General features: G+C 37.1%; 1 protein-coding gene across 1 annotated transcript in view; it reads left to right on the forward strand.

Moving 5' to 3' along the window:
• The first annotated feature begins 3076 nt into the window (after window positions 1–3076).
• Window positions 3077–20963, forward strand: part of LOC121416037 (methyl-CpG-binding domain protein 3-like) — a 35346-nt gene continuing 17459 nt past the window's right edge. Inside the window, exons 1-2 of the mRNA XM_041609478.1 lie at window positions 3077–3187; window positions 12505–12667. Coding sequence (XP_041465412.1) covers window positions 3092–3187; window positions 12505–12667 — 259 coding nt within the window. The 5' untranslated portion in view covers window positions 3077–3091. The remainder of the gene's footprint in view (window positions 3188–12504; window positions 12668–20963) is intronic.

Genomic DNA, 20963 nt, shown 5'->3' on the forward strand with positions numbered 1-20963 from the left:
GAGCCTGGGATCTGGGAATATTCAAATTTATCTTGGTTTAAGTTTTTATCATAAAATGTATTTCATACTCATCTGTTGTGATCTTTGTAATCACTTTCACTATCTTGAAGTACATTTGAAATACAAATTAGAAGGGGAAAAAAGAAGATTAAGCAGATTTATCAGAGGGAAATAGGGAAACTTCTTGGAAAAAAGTTAATCCCCCAAAATCCAAAAAATATTTTGATGAATTTGATAATTCTTATTGCTCCGAACAAGCTACATGAACATGTTGTAACTTCCATGACTTTTTTTCTTTCTAGAAAAGTGGCTTAATACTGTTGTATGTGATGACAAAATCTGGAATTCTTTAAAAAATGTTTTATCCTTTCAGGGCATGTACTTGTACACATGGTGTGAAAATGTTTCCATCAGAATATTTCTTTTTCAATTTTTTTTCCATTTTTGTAATCATTATTCAATCACCAAATGTTGTACCTCAGATGCATGAGGCCGGATTAGGAAAGAAAATATCAAACATGGATTTGTATTCATTCTAAAGAGACCAATAGAATAGAGAATAAATGACTGAAATCCTCTTTGACTTGGCCCCATATTCACATGTACTGAATGTGCATCCTATAATTAAAATGGGGCATCTTTGTATTATGAGAGTTGTATGAATTTGAAATTTATTCAAGTACTCTGTAAAAAGCTTGCTTCTTGTACAACATTGTACATCAGCAGAAGCTATTGCTACATGTACTACTACTACTACTGCTAGCACTATTTCTGCAACTGCTGCTACTACTGCTACTACTATTACATGCATGTAATGTACGTTATTAGGTCAATTATGTCCTGTTGACTAGCTTTAGTGCCCCTTTAATTGGCTTGAAAATCTGTTAGGACGCTTTTATAGACGGGGGGGGGGGGGGGGGGGGATTGGGTGTCTATAATTTACAAGTTATTTACTTTAAGCTTTACCTAGAATATATTACTGTCATACCTGGAGAGAAGACCTTATATGTCTTTAATTTTTTCAATTTTGAAAGGAAGGGATTTGGGAAATCTTGTCACATTTTCTTTTATTCACATTTTTTATCTTATACATGCACCCTTGCATGATTTCAGGAACAACATCAAATTGATTCAACTTTCAAAGTACTATCTTATTAGGTCGTGGGGATGTTCTATAGTTTCCTTCCAATGTAGGACTATAGACCCTTGTTGGTACATCTTACCATTATGTTGAGAACATACATGTTACATTTATGGCCTGATAATGCCACTCACATGGTGTCTTTTCGTAGTGGTTTTCTAACCACCATCTAAAAGGGGTGGTGTGTAAAAGGGGCTTTTTAGGGTAGTTCACCTATCTGATCAGAGTGGTTCCCTATATAATGTTTTATTTACCAGGGTAACCACTTCAGTTTAATAGAAAACTGCTCTTCCAGCGGGCCCTGCATAACATAATATGTTACTATTACCCTTCTCAAATCTAAATACTGAGCGCCTAGCAAGAAGGCAAAAGGTTCCATTTTTATAAGTCTTTGTTATTACTCGGCCAGGGATCGAACCCAGGACCTTCCATTCATGAGGCGGGCGCTCTACCACTGAGCCACCATGCCCGTTTCCCCAAACCACCATCTAAAGGGATGGTGTGTGAAAGGGGCTTTTTAGGGTAGTTCACCTGTCTGATCAGAGTGGTTTCCTAAACCAAAAAGAGGTGGTGTGTGAAAGGGATTCTTTAGGGGAGTCCACTTGGCTGATCAGAGTGGTTCCCTAAACCACCATCTCAAGTGGTGGTGTGTGAAAGGGGCTTTCTCAGGTATCTTACCTGTTCTGTCGTTGATCATTAATAATTCATGAGGATAGATGGAAATTTAGCTTGTGTAGCGTAAAGCTGTGAATCATGCAGGGAAACGCGAGACCTGATCACACAGGTGAAAACTGAAGAAAGAACATGAATAATGGAACAGGATGGGTGCGCTGGGTTATAGAGGATTGGGAGGATGGAATGACAAGAGGGAAAATTTAGGGGAGAGAGAGAGAGGGGGGAGGGAGAGAAGTAAAAAGAAGGGGGGATTATCAGATGGAGAGGTATAAAGGAAGGGATGGCAAAGGAAGATCTCTAGAGAGGATATTGAGGAAAGAAGGGAGGAGATGTGAAAATTAAAAAAAAAAAATAAGGATAGAGATAGAGAAGGATAGGAGAGAGATAGACAATAAATTTCGTTCAATCTTCCTGTCTGCCTGCCTTGTTAGGTAGCCTACATTATCAAAAAGATAATGTAAATCAGATATACAGTTACATATCATCCCTGCATGTATACTTACATGTCTCTGAAGGAAAGGAGGAATATTTTAACATACATTCAAGAACGAAATGAAGGGCTACATTTTCTTTTTCCTTTTCCTTTTCTTACCCCTCCCTTGTTTGAAAAATATGTAATGTTAGGGAATCCATTCATAGACCCCCCACTCCATCTGAAATTATTTAGCAGGATTTGACAGGACAATTATTATGAAGTAGTTATAATGTATTCAGATGATATTTATGATCATGAGCATTAATGATGGCTTTTGGCCATGTCTTGTGTAGTTGAGGTCTACTTCAGTTGATGGCAGCCAAGGAGCAACCGGAGGAAGATGACTCTTCCAGATATATGATAATCAAAACCTAATTAGACATCGTTCTGATTGAAGAGACACTGTCTAGGTCTCTGTCCTCTCTTCCTACATGTCTCTCTTTCTTTCTTTATCCCTCCTCACTCTATTTCTCACTTTCTGTGCCTGTCTCTTTCTTTCTCTGTTTCTCTCTGGATCTCTCCAAAGGGTTGAACTGAAATAAAGTCTGTTGCTGTCCGTCTTTTTTCAGTGCGTCTACAGACATCGAGTTCCATCTGAAAGTGGCCTCAATCTGACTTTACGAAAAAATTAATATCTCTAATCCCTCAATACTTAGTGTTGTGTATAGAACCACATCTGAAGTAGCCGGGTTCTGGTTTGAAAAAGAAATGTTGTGTCTACATTAGGGGGAAACGATAGTATGTTTTGTATGGGAGCTATTTTCTTTTTATTTTCCAATTTTTTTTTCGTATTAAAGACAATGGTATTTAATTGCCCCATCCCTCATTCCCATCCCGCTGGTCTGAACATGTGCATAGAGCTATCTCTGGGAATGGCATCGGTCCACTTCTCAGAGGTATGTGTTAAAAGAGGGGTCTTAAATACATGTATTTAAAAAAATTCTGATGATGTATTGTGAGTTGGCCTTGTAAGTTGTGAGACGTTGACGAAAGGTAATTCAATGGCTGCTGAAGTGTGGTGAAATGGGGAGGTAGCGCGTCGATCAAGAAACGGAGGAGAGAGAAAGGAATATTGGTATTTGTGGAAGCTGTGTGCTCCTAGCCGCAAACTCCCTGGTTTTTAATTCTCGATCAAGCTAGGGATGAACAAATTTATGTTGAGATTGGGAGAGGGGGGGGGGGGTGTAGTTATGATTTTTTGTGGGATTTCTGCTCATTTCTGATAGTTTTGTGCAATTTATAATCTGGAGATGCCAGCTGGTTATGTTTAGAAGTATGTTGTACTTTACCTTGAGCAAATACCTGCTTTTATTCCCAGAAATAAAATTTTGCTGTTATTATTGCTACTAAAAGAGCTTTTAACTGTTTTCTTTGGTTGCCAGCTGGGCAATCAAGGCGGAACTTGAGCAACTGCTAATGTTAAGCCCTCTATATATGTATTTTGAAGAAAAAAATTGTACTTAAAGGGATTCTCCGGGCTGAAGATATCTATATCTATCTGAATAGAGTAAAGTTCACATAGCAAAATGCTGAAAATTTGATCAAAATCAAACAAATAAAGTTATTAAATTTTGAAGATTTGCATTATTCTGGTGAAAAAGTTCTAGGCATGTCTTTGCGATATGATAAAGTCAATCCACGCATTCAAAGGGAGAATAAAACCTTGTGCTTACATGTGTGTCAAAAATCTGTCCTAAGGAGTGAAAGATGGATTGTCCAGAAGAATTAAAGCAGATGGAGAAGATGTATAGACCAAGAATTTTGAATGTTTTATGTAATTCTGATATATGCATTCTACAAAGCAATCATTATTTGAAAGGGTATGATTGCCATCTACATCCCATCTTCTTTCGTTAGATTGTGAAGTGCACACACACACACACACTCACCCACATACACATATCTGTAGTCGATTTTTACCCCACGAAGAACTAATGCCTGCACATTAGTCAGGTATCATCAAATTTATTAACTCCTCTTGACCTGGATGATCTAGATTTTATTGCATTTTTAATAATTTACTCTATTTTTTTAGGGGAGGGGGTGAATATTTATTAATGTGAATTACATTGGACTATAATGTTATCTGACACTGAATGTGAAAATGAAAATCAATATTTATTTGAAGCTCTATCCTGTACTAGTTCAGTAGGAGCTATACATGTAAGCAAACGTTCGTTAAATAAAAAAAGTCAGTCTCGCATATACAATCGCCAAATGATGAATCAAGATAATGTGATTATGCTGAACTGCATGGCTCCAAGTTTATATGCTGAAAATACATTTTGTATTTATAATTTAGTGAAAGCAATGTGTAGGCCTGAATGACAATTTCTGTACCTCTGTCCTGGAGATCTGTTTTGCTGTGCACAATGGGGGAAAAAAGCAATCATTTATGATTCATCTTCTTTGCAATGATGTAAAAATAATCATTAAGTTTGTTGTATGCAAACACAATGTACTTGTATAAAAGAGCCCCAAAACTGTATGTTTATATTTAATACCAGAATAGATCACAAATGATTAATGATTAAAACTCCCACATTTTTCATATTTTATAACGACAAACCTTGGAAGGCAGTCTAGACTGCATTTAAAAAAATAAAAACATGAATTCTATTCTGTGGGTGCCTCTATCCGGATGGTGTTTTTATTCTTATGATGGGCCCTCATACACCATCTGTCCCTAAGTCATTGTACAGTCACTGGCAGTATTTTGTATCAACCACAAAAAAGAATTTGAATAATTATCATCCATCATTTGCCTGAGCCTGGTGTGTACACCATCTCTTGAGGACTGGGACGAGCATTTTTCAATTTCCGGTTGGCTCCGATGGTGATGCCAGAGGCAGTCATGTTCCATCGCACAAAGAGTTTGGTGGTCGTAACGGTTACGTTGTTCGTGATAGCCTCTCTCTCAACCCGATACCAGCACATTAACATACAATATTGAGCAATTTAGTCAAAGGCACTAGATACGTGTGGTGAAGTATTGTACCCCTTTATATTGATTGCTGCCTTTGTATTTCTCTGGGTGACAATGGCCCAGAAAACATTCTTCTATTTGAAAAATCAGATCGCTATTTTGCTACCAAACTCGCTTGAAAATAACTATTTCACATCCTTTGCCAGACCACCCGATGAACAAAATATAAATGGCAATATGAGTAGGCCTATGATAATATACATGAAAATTTCTCTTGAAATTTGAATAGAGAAATAGCACTTTGCTGTTCTCCGATGTTTTACTTTGTCCTTGAATTTCATTGATGTTCATTACTGCGGTTATCATATTTTGAGCTCTCCTGCTAAAATGAACTTGTTAGATAACTAATCGTATTATTGCAGCAACATGCAGCCTCGCGTATCATTTGATCTTGTCGATACATTGCCTTTAATTGGCTCCAAGAGTGCAAATGCGGAGTGCAACATTGAAACAATATCCAGCCTTGCTAGTACATGCTGTTGCAAAAAGTGTGCTCGTGTGGCAGTTTATTGACTATATTTTCTTCTCCTTTCATCATGCATGCACTTGTTAGTGTTATTTGCCAACAGTCTGAATTTTGACTTAAAAGTTTTTGGAATGTTCCAACTGATTTTTGTCTCACCTGCGAAGCAAAGTGAGACTATAGGCGCCGCTTTTCCGACGGCGACGGCGACGGCGGCGGTGGCGGCGGCGGCGGCGTCAACATCAAATCTTAACCTGAGGTTAAGTTTTTGAAATGACGTCATAACTTCGAAAGTATATGGACCTAGTTAATAAAACTTGGCCATAAGGTTAATCAAGTATTACTGAACATCCTATTAGAGTTTCATGTCACATGACCAAGGTCAAAGGTCATTTAGGGTCAATGAACTTAGACCATGTTGGAGGAATCAACATCGAAATCTTAACCTGAGGTTAAGTTTTTGAAATGTCATCATAACTTAGAAAATATATGGACCTAGTTCATGAAACTTGGACATTAGGTTAATCAAGTATCACTGAACATCCTACATGAGTTTCACGTCATGTGACCAAGGTCAAAGGTCATTTAGGGTCAATGAACTTTGGCCGAATTGGGGATATCTGTTGAATTCCCATCATAACTTTGAAAGTTTATGGATCTGATTCATGAAACTTGGACACAATAGTAATCAAGCATCACTGAAAATTTTGTGCAAGTTTCAGGTCTCATGATAAAGGTCAAAGGTCATTTAGGGTCAATGAACTTTTGCCGAATCGGGTGTATCTGTTGAATTACCATCATAACTTTGAAAGTTTATGGATCTGATTCATGAAACTTGTACATAAGAGTAATCAAGTATCACTGAACATCCTGTTCGAGTTTCAGGTCACATGATCAAGGTCAAAGGTCATGTAAGGTCAATGAACTTTGGCCATGTTGGGGTTTTTTGTTGAATAACCATCATATCTCTTTAAGTTTATTGGTCTAGTTCATAAAAAGTGGACATAAGAGTAACCATGTATCACTGAACATCTTGTGCGAGTTAGAGTAGTATTCAAAGTCAGCACTGCTGCTATATTGAACCGCGTGATGCAGGTGAGACGGCCAGAGGCATTCCACTTGTTAATCAGATACATGTATTTCATACTTTTATTTTCTCTAGAATTTAGGTACAAATAACTCAGTTTTTTTCTACTGTGTTATTAAAACTCTTGAGAAAAAAAACCTAACAGAGAAGAATCTGTACTTGTTAAAACAATTGATGGCAAGCTCATATTGTCTGAAAGTGGTTTCCTAATTCATGTAGAAAAAAAAATCTAAGTAAAAGAGGCTGCAACTATGATTAAAATAAAACTTTTTCTTAGCTGTCTTCAAAATCATTCTTGTTCAGAAGAATTTTTCATTTGAAAAGTGAAAAATTTATTCTGTAAAACCATGGGCCTATTAGGTCCATGTTAAAACACATTTGCACTCTACACCCTTCAAACCATAAGTGTTTTAAGACATACATGTACATCTTCATATAATCTAGTCATGATATGGAATGTTGATGGATGCATTTTGGGGAATTTACCATTGAAGCAACCCCCCCCCCAAGGCTTTAAAAGCTCAATGTATTGATTTTGTGAATGACATAGAGGAGTCTGCAGTAGTAGACTAAGTATAGGTTACCTGGATGGTAATCAAGCCTAGGTTTGGGGTCAGAGGTCAGTTTGTGATGGATGGAGGGAGGGTAGTGATGAAAGAAGGTTTAAGAGAAGGATGATGACTGGTTGGAAGAGTGCAGACCTCAATCTCTTCATGATGGAAGCAGGGTCACTCACTATCTTGAGAAACAGAAGGTCTTTGATGGATGGAGAGAGGATAGTGATGAAAGAAGGTTTAAGAGAAGGATGATGACTGCAGGTTATTGTGAAGCTGACCTGGGAATTGTACTGCCATTTAGCCCCCTCCCCCATCGTTCATGAGAGACAGTATTTCTGAGATGAATTGAGGGAGAATAGTGATGAAAAAAAGACTAAAGTGATGGAAAAGTGGAAGGAAGATGTTCCAGACATGCATCACAAGATGGAAGCGCTTAAATTCAGTGACAGTTATGTGGCCCTGGTTTAGCTGCCTTAAGTTCTTTCTGGTCTGGACCATTGATGATGTAAAATGTCTGGTTGGATGGAGGGAGGATGGTGATGATAGAAGTATTAAGGATGATGGCTGGAAGGAAGATGTTCCAGGCATTCATCACAAGATGAGAGCAACAGGGATGGTTACTTGGTGTATCTAACAAAAGAAAAAAAATGTTTTAGAGGTCAAGTGAAAGCAGGGGTGGATGGTAGTCTGCAGGCACAGACCCTCATTGGAACTTTGTTCAACAAGTGCGCCTCCACGCAAAGACTAGCACATACAAAACTTGCTGTTCCTGAGCCAGAGAGCCTTCAGTACACAAGGCATGAGTAGGCTGCACATTCAGACCCTCATTTCGAGTGAAGGGTTTGCCCAGCAGACTAGGTGGATGGGGCAATTGCCCCACCTAGAAACCCCTCTATCAACAATTTTATGGAGAATTGTTTCAAAGTCTACCTAGTCACGTTCTTTGCCCCCGCCCCCTCCCCCTTTGGAAAATATCCTTGAAGACTTTAAGCATTCAATGAATGGGCATCCTAAAAAAAAAAAATAAATAAATGAATCTGTCAAAACAGCCCACCCAAAATGCAAATTCTGCCCTACTTCCCTTTCAAAACAAGCATAATTAATTCCTTACCAATGTATTCAATTTTCATTAATTTTACTGGCAATGACAGGCCTGGAATTTATGAAGATGCACCATTATGAAATTTCCAAGCAAATGGAATTAATTCTTCAGAGAGGCATTATCAGTTGACATTTAAATCATTGACCTGCTTTTTTATTGGGTTGTGGATAGGGGAAGAGAGAGAGAGAGAGCTCTAGAGAAGTGGTATGGTGGATAGAATCATATAGGGCATACAATTCTAACAATATAGGTAAAATATCTTTGAGACCTTTGTTTAAAAAAAGTACTCAAAAATTCATAATCAAGTGATATTCACTCCATCAGCCTGCTTTTTTTGATGACCTGATCATGGATGAAAATGTGTGTGTTCACTCTGCCAAAATACCTGCACCCATGGAAAAATCACTTCAAAAGTTCTTACAATTTCTACTACGAATGGGTATTTTTAGGGGATACTACTGCTATTTTGCTTTCACATTGGCAAATATACCTGGTATTTTCTGATTGAGGTGGATCATGGTAGATTTCCTGATCAGAGAATGCCTGGAACAGACAAACTTTTAGGCGGTCTGAAAAACGCCTCTAGAAGTCCAAAGCAGTTTCTTCAGGTCATCACAGGCATATTCCATGTTTAGTCATATGAACTCTGGGATTTACAGTCAGTTGACAACTACTAGCCTTTTTCTGTGATAACCTACATGGTCTGCATAGTCATACATGTATGTGGGGAAGTGTGTTTTAGAAAGAAAGAGAAAGTGGCGTGTTATTGAGAATGATCTGAGATGGATAGATATTGATTTGTTCCATGCAAGTTGATTCTTCAATAAAATTGTGATTATAGGAGGTTTCAAACGGCCTTGAAGTTTGTCAGTTCCGGGTATTTTGGCTGTGTGAAAGCAAATTACCTGTAATCTGCCCGAAAGGAAATGCCTGCTATCACAGTAGGTAGGCCTACTTGTCAAAATTACAAGAACTTTCACAGGGATTTTTTCAAGGTCGCAGGTATCTTGGCAGTGTGAAAGAAAATTATGGGAACTTTTAGCCCAGCGTATAATTGGGCATGGGCACTGTGGGTGGCTGCTGAGCTAGTGATTTGAAATCTCGCGCCTTGCTTGCATATCAGACCGTACTGCGCATGCTCGTAACTTCGGGAACTTATCCTGCAGGGTATTTTGGGGGGCGGTGTGAATGCGTATTTTTAGCCTGAAAATGTTCTTGTAATTTAACAGGAATTCTTATGATCGAGGGAGTTTGAAACCACCTAATGAAAGTGCTCCAGATCAGCAGTTAAAATGATACTACTACTACTGCTGCTGCTGCCTCTACTACTACTACCACTACAGCCGCTACTACTACTGATAATTATATAATATTGACTGGCCTTGAGGGGAACATCAAATATATTGCCAGCAAAAGAATCATATTGGCCCGAGTCTTTAGACGAGGGCAATATGGGTCTTTTAAGGGCAATATATTTGATGTTCCCCGAAAGAAGAGCCAGTCAATATTTTTATTATCATCCAAATCAGATATCTAGAGCAAAAATCATGATAATGGGGATATTTCTTTTTAAAATAGAGTTCTTTTGTGTCATGTTAATATCGGTCTAGGCTCTGCACTTTACCATTATGACGTATTTGCAAGCGCTCGGATCCAGCGTTGTCTTTATTATGACGTATATTGTGGTGCGCGGATCCTTATGAAGCGTATCTCTTTATACGCATCCTCAAATGCCCGGATGTGAGACCAGGGAAAATACAAAGGTATATTTTGCGTCGTCTCTGCATGCAAAGTAAATACGCACATTGAGACCGAGGAAAATACAAACAATATACCTACCCTTCCCGATATTAAGAAAATGTAGGGCAATACGGTTTTGTAAATGACCAGCTCAGATGTATGATACGGGTGATAATAATAATTATTGATATTTTACAGTGCTTTACACAAATGTTTCAATTTGCAAATCAAGATGCTTTGTTGACATTTAAACCACTGTTTCTTATGATCGAGGCAGTTTGAAACCACCTAATGAAAGTGCTCCAGATCAGCAGTTGAAATGATACTACTACTACTATTGAAAATAATAATAATTGATATTTTATAGTGCTTTACACAAATGTTTCAATGTGTAAATCAAGATGCTTTTTTGACATTTAAACCACTGTTGTTGTTTTGTTTGTCTTTAGAGTGTCTACTTTTCTGTGTGTAGGAGTTGAGCATATAGAATATAAAAATTATTGACAATAGTATCTGCTTCTTTTTGTTCATGATTGACAGGATAACAAAACTTCAATGAGTTTCATAATCTGTTGACATTTGTCTCCATGCAATCCTTTTTAAATTCTAACAAAAAAATTAAACTCTTTGAGATCAGGTTTCTGAGTATTGAAATATTGAGCTCATTTTCTTTCCAATAGCTTTTTGTGTATGATGCGTAAGCATGACAAAGGTGGTGAGTGGAGTGGGGTAGCTGAGATGGTAAAAAAAAATTCTTTTGATCTAATATGCAGCATCTTAAAACCTTATTTTTCTTGACATTTAAGATAGTAATTCTCCAGGGAGATGTGGGTGTTTCGGCCTGTATTATGAAAATGGCGATAGCTATTCATAAAGTGATGAAAGAGAGAGAGAAAGAGGGAGAGAGGGAATCTAAAAGAGACAAAGATTATGTTATAACTGCCTTTTCATAAAAATATCAATATTTGTAAGAAACACTTTGTAAATGCAGCTCTGATAGAAGTATACTAGTGGGCTTCAAACATCACTGCTTTCTTAGAAGTTTGGTGAAAACAAGCTGATAATCATGCCTACCTGTTTTAATAATGAGCAAAATATGAAGTGTATCAGGGAAAGTCCCTATTCTGGAACAGGAATATGCCTCTCTTGTGAGCACTCTCTCTTATGAAAATTGAAATTCTCTCTTTTCTACAGTTAGAGAAATACAAGAATGTCCTTATTCCAGTTTGGAAAAAATGTTTTTAGTTCATGAATTTCTGACTTGAATTTAAAGACTTTCACTTGACTGGATGCATTGGCAGTATGAATTGCTTCGTAAAAAGTGTGGTTAAATGAATCATACTACCATATGTATAGATCCGTTAGTAATTTTTTTTTAATTCAACACCTTCACTGATGGTGTAAAATTTGTATACAGTAGGCTCGTGGAACAAGGCCAAGCAGTTGAACTTCAGCACCTGACCTGATTTGGCTCAGTGACAGCAATTTTTGTTGCATACAAATATATTGTTAGGGTGTAAAATTGTTTCAATACTGTTCAATTATTACTCCTCTGCAGTTGTAAATGGAAGCAAGTGACAAATGCCTATATAAAAGCATGAAAATGTGCAATAAATAATAATCCGTCATTTAGATACATAGCCAAAAATACAGACAAGCCCTGTGTGTAATTATATAATCGACCTGCCTGCAAGCAGAATGGTCTAAACTCGATCAAGAATTATTCATAATTTAGCATCTCAACTAGCTTAGAATGCAAAAGAACCTTGAGATGTTACACAATTAGTAAGAATTCTTGGGTCTTTCAATTTTTTTCTTAAAAAAACAACATTATTGCAAGCTTGTCCATCTAAGTTTTATCACAAGGCTTGTATAATGTACCATTTACACCAATGACAGTACATGATCAGGTGAGGTATCTTAGCTCACCTGATTGGTCGAGTTCTCTCCTAAGTAATTATAGATGCTGTGATGAAGATTTCATTTCAACTGTTTGTGTATTGGGATGGTGGTTTAACTCATTATTTTGATAAAAAAATCACGAGTTAGAATGATAGGCCCCATTTCCTTCAGCGAGAAATTCATCCGGTGTCAACTGGATTCATCCTAGGTGAAATAAATTGGTTTGTCCCTCTTGTAAGTGGAAGGATTTATTCCTTGAATGCTTTAGAACCTATATGACAGTTCAGCAAGTAGTAGCTGTTTTGTGTATGGATTTGTTATTGTCGCTTTTTGTGTTACTGTTTAGCCAATTTCTTTTTTCTTGTTTGTTTAATAGCCTCATCTTGATAAAAACCCAGGAGTGTATCTCAATGCTGACCAGCCTCCCTGCCTCAAGTTCATGGTGACGGAAGCAGACATCAGAAGACAGGAAGAAAGGGTCAAGGAGGTCAGAGATCGCTTACAAAGGGTCATGAAGGGTGACCCGGAAGCTATACAAGGTGAGGGGTCAAATAGGGTCACTTCTTTCATTTTAAGGCAGGGTGTCATTGCAACCTGGTGAACACCATTGGGTGATTTCAAGTTGGTGTTGATGATTGATGTCAATGTTCCACATAGAACCAAAGTGAAATAAAACTGGTGATTGGACAAGCCTCACTTGGTGCCATCAGTGATTTGATTTAGACCTTTTTCTGTAAAGTAATTCGTATTTTATTGCTCAAAATCGATACTGAAATAGAAATACTCCGAAAATCAATTTTGCCCAATTGATTGTGGGCCGGGCAGCCACCGGGCAGCACCAGATCGACATTGCTCTATTCCTTACATGTAGATCGTTGAACACCAAACAGGATAGCAGAAACTCCTATCTTTAACGTCCTTTGGTCTTACGCGGCCGGGGCTTGAATTACTGACCTGAGACGGACATTCAACCAACTGAGCCAACACAATGGTACAGAATTACCAACACTGACACCAACACAAAACTTGATTAGGTGTAATAGCTAGGGAAGGCAAGCTAAATTTGCTTCCATTACCAACACCAGCACCAACACCAAACTTGATTAGGTGTTAGAGCAAAGGAAGGCAAGCTAAATTGTTATTCCATTACCAACACCAACACCAAACTTGATTAGGTGTTGGAGCAAAGGAAGGCAATCTGAAATGTGCTTCCTTTACCAATGTCATCACCAATACCCCCAAAACCTGAAAGAAAACCCAATGTGTTCACTGGCTTGGCATGAGTGAACATGTATGTGGTTTACAAGGTACTTCTTTGATTTGATTGGCTGTTGGGAAGTCTTAACACAGAAGTTATCATCAATGATGAGTTTTGTGCAATCATGCCATGATAGCAAATGTTCCTCATGAAGTGCAAGTTGAAAAACAAATCAATTGATAATCAATCCATAGTAGGGTCGGAGTCAGGATTTACCAAAGAAGGGGTGGGGGCAAATTATTAACAAAAAACTTGATAAGCAAAGACAAAAAATGGTCCTTTAAGAAAAGGGTGCATCATGTAATAGATTTAGAATTCATGTCACTGGTGTAATAATGTACGTGCAGCTCCAGCGTCTCATGTGCAATTTCAATCATGAGCCAGAACATTAAAGTTAACAAATCCTTCTATTTGACGTAGTAGTTTAGGCAGAATAGACATGATTGGTGTACAAATAGACGGATTTCTGTGGAAAGAGCGATCCGCACGTTCTTTGCTGTATTTTGTAAACGATCTCTAGTGAAGCTGAATTTTGTTCATTAGAATAGAATTTAAAGCTTTTTTGCTCAGTATTTAAATTCACATCTTTAGATTTAGATGTATGTTGTTTAATTGTATAAACAAAAGTTAATAATTACAGCTGTCATATTTCCATTCATATTACACAAGTGCATGTATTTGTATTGTGTACATGTTGAATGTGTGAGGGATATTGTAGCATCATGAATGGAATTATAGATCTGATCACTCTTCGTGTATTGCTTCTAGTTGCTCATGTAAAGCACTCAAGTATGCAGTATCACTTTCGTGTCATGCACATTAGTTAGGCGGGCATTTAGCATGAATTTTAACATGCATGCATGCAAGTGCTGCTGCCAGTCAAAAGCCAACTCACATACCTGTTACCTTTCTTAAATCTTGAAAGCCTTGGCTATAGATACTCAAGACAAAGGGGAAAAAAGGGAAATAAGAATAATCTATTTCTGATATGTTCTTCATTTTGAAATTATTTCTAAAAATTATCAATCATGATGTGCTGGGTGGGTCCACAAGGCTGATTATTTTTCCCCACCAAGCTGTGGCTCCGCAAGGCCGATTACTTTCCCCCACGAAAGTTGATAGTCCACAAGGCTGATTTTTCTCATCGTATTTTCTTTCATTAGGATGTTTGTCTATATCATTGGAAAAGTTTCCGCTTAGCGTATTATCCAATTAAAATGAAGTATAATCTTATAACTTGTGGATGATAATCGACATAAATTTGATGAAGCTTTTGAATCCCTTTTAAGCCACTTATTCTTTATTTAAAAAAATGACACTTTATATTTCTTATTGTTATCATTTCTTGGTTATGTTTTTTTTCTTGGAATGTAGATTTTATTCCATTTCACAACTGCAAGATAAAGACAATCATAAGTTGAGAGGGTTGAATATACCAATTTTGAAGAAAGATCAAGAGCTTAATATAAAAATTTAGATATTATGATTTCAAGAACTGAATGTAGATTATTTAATATTTCAAAGATTAAAATACAATCCGAATGTTTCAATCTAGATAAGTCATTTAAAAGTAATTAAATTTGAACTGAAAGTCTTCATATCGATTCTGTTATTAGCTGCGAATTTACATCCTGATAAAGGAAAAAACAATTTGAGAAAAATTGGCCTGGTGGACCCTTGGCCTCCTGGGAAGACCCCTGATGTGCTCTTTTCAAAAAATAAATTTTATCTCATGTGAGCTTTCTTGGTCAAAAGTTTTGGATTCTTTTATTTAAATTATCAGACCATGTGACTTATTTCATTGGTACAAGTCAGAAGATAAATTCAAATTAATATTTATATGTTTAAAAAAAAATTGTATGGTTATTTTGACTCTGGTTTAATTAAATCTTGATCAGAAATCCAATAATGTATTTTTTGCATTACTTTAATTGATATTTGTGACATTTTTCTCCCATCATTGCTCTGTTGGGGAAAATAAAATCACAAGCCCATTTAATTTTATTTCATTAATCGTTTTAATGATTTCTTTCAATTGTTTTATTCAATTCTTTAAATAGTTTTTGGTTTTCATTTATTTTGCTGAAATTATTATTCTAATTCTTAACCCATTCCTTGAATATGATATATTTGTATATTTTTTGCTCCCTTCTCCCACAGGCCTGATGCTTTAGAACAGTCCTCTCCAGTGCCCCAATGACCTCCCCTTAAAGGTATCCTATAACACTAGTAAAAAGAAAACTCAATTTTTCAATCTCTTGTGTTTTTCCTATGTCCGTTCATTAGAATTCTCTGTTTTTTCTTCAATCAATCAATGTCACATAATACTTCAGAATAGTTTTGGATATTTATTTATTCCAAAATATTATTGATCGTTTTTCAGGGCATTTTTCTCCAGGAAAAATCAATCATTGTGGAGATTCAGTAATTAAAAAAAAAAAATTTTAATAATGCTAGTAAATTGCGACATAATAACACGTTTGGGGAATCGGGAACCATTTCATTGCAATTCTAATGTTTGTTTGTTTTTTCATCATTTTCATGTCTTGCCCAAGTGCTTTTTGTTTCTTCATCTCCCACCATATATTCCTCTTTCTATATTTTCCTTCTGCATTCTTCTGCCCTGCTTTCGGCCACCTCTCTGTTGTTCTCTAAATTTGTGAATTTAATAAGAATTTATTTTGTTTGTCGCTTTGATCTTTTTTAGCTGTGAAAAATATTCATCTTCTTGAATGTTGACTCTATAACCTATATGTACGTTTTACTAATCATTTATAATATATTATGAGTTACTAATTATTTCTGAGTGTATATTTGGTAAATCTTTTTTATTGTCTATAAACCTAGGCCTGTAGCATGCAAGTGACTAATGATGTGGCCATCTTATATTTAATATTTCCTGGTATTCTAAGAAAACTCATTTAATTTATATATATTTCTATATTGAGAACATTCTTCAGGAATATATATAAATGTATGATATACAATAAAAGAACGTGGTAAAGAAAATTCCAGGATTTTTCCTGGTTGCTGATTGGGTGGGTGTGTGTGTGGGGGGGGGGGGGTTGAGGGTCAGTAAAATTGCACGTCATAAATAAGGACTTATAACCATGTGCTTTCATTTTCCCTTTTTTATTTTTGTTCTTTAGTTTGCTTCATTACTGGGAAAATATTACTGGGACTCAGGCGACTTGGCCCCAAAATGATCAAAAGAGGCCTGGAAAATGAATTAAAGATCCCCGAAAATTCACATTCACTGCATTGTTGAAGCTATATCCAATTTTGCAGATATAGGCAGTAGGTTGTGAAAAATCCCCCCCTCCCCCCGGAAAAAATTGCCTGCTTCATTGCAATTCCTTTTAATTGGTAGGTTAGAGTTCCCTTTAAAATAATGGAAATGAGCTTTTCAGTTGGGTGGGGTACACATGCAGGCAAAAATGTTGAAGCCAGATACCTGACTGATTATTGGGCAGTCACTTTATTATGACATTTATGAGCCTAACCTCAAACCCAAGCATCCAGGCAATCCTTTCCATATTTCATAGTCAGAAAGTTAATCTTCCATAACTCTTTGAGGTCGCGGAGGGTCACGGCCCATAAGGCCATGCCTCACCCAGAGAGGCCTGTGATTGGTCGATTCAGGGAGCTTTAACCTCACCCCCTGATTTATGATGAAATGGACCAGAGCAAACAAAGAGCAGTATTGTAATGTGGAATGTATTTATGGTGTCAGGGAAGTTGAAGGATGCAGGTCATGTGATACCACTATGTTTCTATCCAAGAGGGCACCAAAAGAGGTTCAGAAATCCAAACCTGCCATTTATACTGCGAAAAACATAGACTTTTTAAAGGGAGTGGTCAATTGTGTAGTAGGAATCATCAAAAGTTTTGAAATTATGTTGTGAACAAGGTGGCCACATTTTCCTTACACCAGCAGCGAATGTGCTTGCCCACCTGTCCAAATGTTGCCTGATTCGATGCTTCCCCTATCCTGTGTGAAAGGTGTAAGCAGCCATAGTGTGCTTTCTAAGTATTTTTCACATCTTTTTTAAAATGGATATTATTTAGAGGTGTACAATATCCTCAAGGATTGACTCTCAAATTGCCCTCACATTCATATAACTTTGGAGTTGAAACACAAATAATTGAGCCAAACATTTTTGTATTGGCCAACTCCTACTAAGATATTGGTTTGTTCCAGTGAGAAAATTATTTCCATACTGCTGTAATACCCAGATTATTTTTAAGGGTTTTTTTTATAGCTTAGTAACATTCTTCAAAATGTTTTACCTCCTTTTTTTGGGGGGGGGGTGGTTGAGGAGAGGAGACGTTTATAGAATAAGAGACTGAGGGAATGATCTAGACCTACATTATTGTGTTGAGCTGTTATTTCTAACAGTTTGGTATAGTCACGCCTAACCTGAAACACTACAATTTCCATTTATACTAACCCAATTTTGGCATGAAGGATGAACATTTTTTGCCCTCCATAAAAGGGCATTTTGACGGTTTGGAGGCTAATTTTGCACCTTGTTTAATCAAAGTGAGAGCGTATTTTTAGAAGCGTAATAGTGCATGATGAATTGGCTAGGATGTTATGTGTCTCTGGCTGTGTTGGGTGATTAGTAAAGTCTTTTGCCTCGCCTGCGGATAGTCTAGGAAATCAAGCAACTTGATGGTGGGGCATATTGTAGGTCCTACGTGGCTTTTACAGAGCAAAGCAATTTTTCTCTTTAATACATTGATTTAAAAGTTTTCATTTATACAATGATCATGATAATGATAACAATACCATTATTCGCAAGAGTTTAAGACCACTTAGAAATGTATGTGTACAGTACGTATGCTCTGACTTTTATATTTGGCCTATATAATATTTTTGTGTCTGTTGATTCTGTGTTTGATTTGAATGGTTAAGATGAAATTTGTTTAATAAAGGAATTGTCAAATAGCTTGACTATTCTTGACTGATTTTTCAGAATGGACAATTTCTTTTAACAAATTTCCCTTTAACTATTCAAGTCAAATGCAGAATGGACATCAACAAATATTATAGGTCAGTTTTTAATGAACCTAGTACAGTATGTTACAAATATATATAAGTGGTGTACTTTCAGGTGGTCTTAAACTTTTGCAAATGATGGTAATATGCTTTTCTTACCTGGGTCATGTAGCACAATGCCGATTAATTGTTGCTGAGGGAAAATTGATATTATGACTTGGGATTTGAACCCATATAAAGTGAAAGTTTAGAGTGGGAACCACCACTACACAATTCGATGCTTCAATCAAGCACATACTCAGAAGAGACTTGCATTTCTCACCCAAAATCCTAGTTATTAAGCAATGCACCCTCGGTACGGCCCTGGATATCAGTAGAAAGTGGGGTGTCTACAAAACTAAGACCTAAGATCTAAGACCTAAGACCCCATATACATACTACCAAAAAAACTACAAAACTAAGACCCAACCAACTACAAAACTAAGACCCTGTGTAATACTCATTGGTATGCAGCCTAGTCTGTACTCCAGACCCAGTTTGGGAAATACACTTCACCTATCCTATGTACTCAATACAAAACTACAAAACTAAGACCCAACCAACTACAAAACTAAGACCCTGTGTAATATTCATTGGTAGGAGTCTAGTCTGTACTCCAGACCCAATTTGGGAGAAACACTTCGCCTATATCCTATGTACTCAATACAAAACTACAAAACTAAGACCCAACCAACTACAAAACTAAGACCCTGTGTAATATTCATTGGTATGAGTCTAGTCTGTGCTCCAGACCCGGTTTGGGAGAAACACTTCGCTTATCCTATGTACTTCAATACAAAACTACAAAACTAAGACCCAACCAACTACAAAACTAAGACCCTGTGTAATATTCATTGGTATGAGTCTAGTCTGTACTCCAGACCCAGTTTGGGAGATACACTTTGCCTATCCTATGTACTAAATACAAAACTACAAAACTAAGACCCAACCAACTACAAAACTAAGACCCTGTGTAATATTCGTTGGTATGAGTCTAGTCTGTACTCCAGACCCAATTTGGGGGAAACACTTCGCCTATCCTATGTACTAAATACAAAACTACAAAACTAAGACCCAACCAACTACAAAACTAAGACCCTGTGTAATACTCATTGGTATGCAGCCTAGTCTGTACTCCAGACCCAGTTTGGGAAATACACTTCACCTATCCTATGTACTCAATACAAAACTACAAAACTAAGACCCAACCAACTACAAAACTAAGACCCTGTGTAATATTCATTGGTAGGAGTCTAGTCTGTACTCCAGACCCAATTTGGGAGAAACACTTCGCCTATATCCTATGTACTCAATAAAAAACTACAAAACTAAGACCCAACCAACTACAAAACTAAGACCCTGTGTAATATTCATTGGTATGAGTCTAGTCTGTACTCCAGACCCAATTTGGGGGAAACACTTCGCCTATCCTATGTACTAAATACAAAACTACAAAACTAAGACCCAACCAACTACAAAACTAAGACCCTGTGTAATACTCATTGGTATGCAGCCTAGTCTGTACTCCAGACCCAGTTTGGGAAATACACTTCACCTATCCTATGTACTCAATACAAAACTACAAAACTAAGACCCAACCAACTACAAAACTAAGACCCTGTGTAATATTCATTGGTATGAGTCTAGTCTGTACTCCAGACCCAATTTGGGGGAAACACTTCGCCTATCCTATGTACTAAATACAAAACTACAAAACTAAGACCCAACCAACTACAAAACTAAGACCCTGTGTAATACTCATTGGTATGCAGCCTAGTCTGTACTCCAGACCCAGTTTGGGAGATACACTTCACCTATCCTATGTACTCAATACAAAACTACAAAACTAAGACCCAACCAACTACAAAACTAAGACCCTGTGTATTACTCATTGGTATGCAGCCTAGTCTGTACTCCAGACCCAGTTTGGGAGAAACACTTCGCCTATCCTATGTACTAAATACAAAACTACAAAACTAAGACCCAACCAACTACAAAACTAAGACCCTGTGTAATATTCATTGGTATGAGTCTAGTCTGTGCTCCAGACCCGGTTTGGGAGAAACACTTCGCTTATCCTATGTACTTCAATACAAAACTACAAAACTAAGACCCAACCAACTACAAAACTAAGACCCTGTGTAATATTCATTGGTATGAGTCTAGTCTGTACTCCAGACCCAGTTTGGGAGATACACTTCACCTATCCTATGTACTCAATAAAAAACTACAAAACTAAGACCCAACCAACTACAAAACTAAGACCCTGTGTATTACTCATTGGTATGCAGCCTAGTCTGTACTCCAGACCCAGTTTGGGAGAAACACTTCGCCTATCCTATGTACTAAATACAAAACTACAAAACTAAGACCCAACCAACTACAAAACTAAGACCCTGTGTAATATTCATTGGTATGAGTCTAGTCTGTGCTCCAGACCCGGTTTGGGAGAAACACTTCGCTTATCCTATGTACTTCAATACAAAACTACAAAACTAAGACCCAACCAACTACAAAACTAAGACCCTGTGTAATA

This window comes from Lytechinus variegatus, chromosome 5 (genome assembly GCF_018143015.1).
Source record: "Lytechinus variegatus isolate NC3 chromosome 5, Lvar_3.0, whole genome shotgun sequence".
NCBI lineage: Eukaryota > Metazoa > Echinodermata > Echinoidea > Temnopleuroida > Toxopneustidae > Lytechinus > Lytechinus variegatus.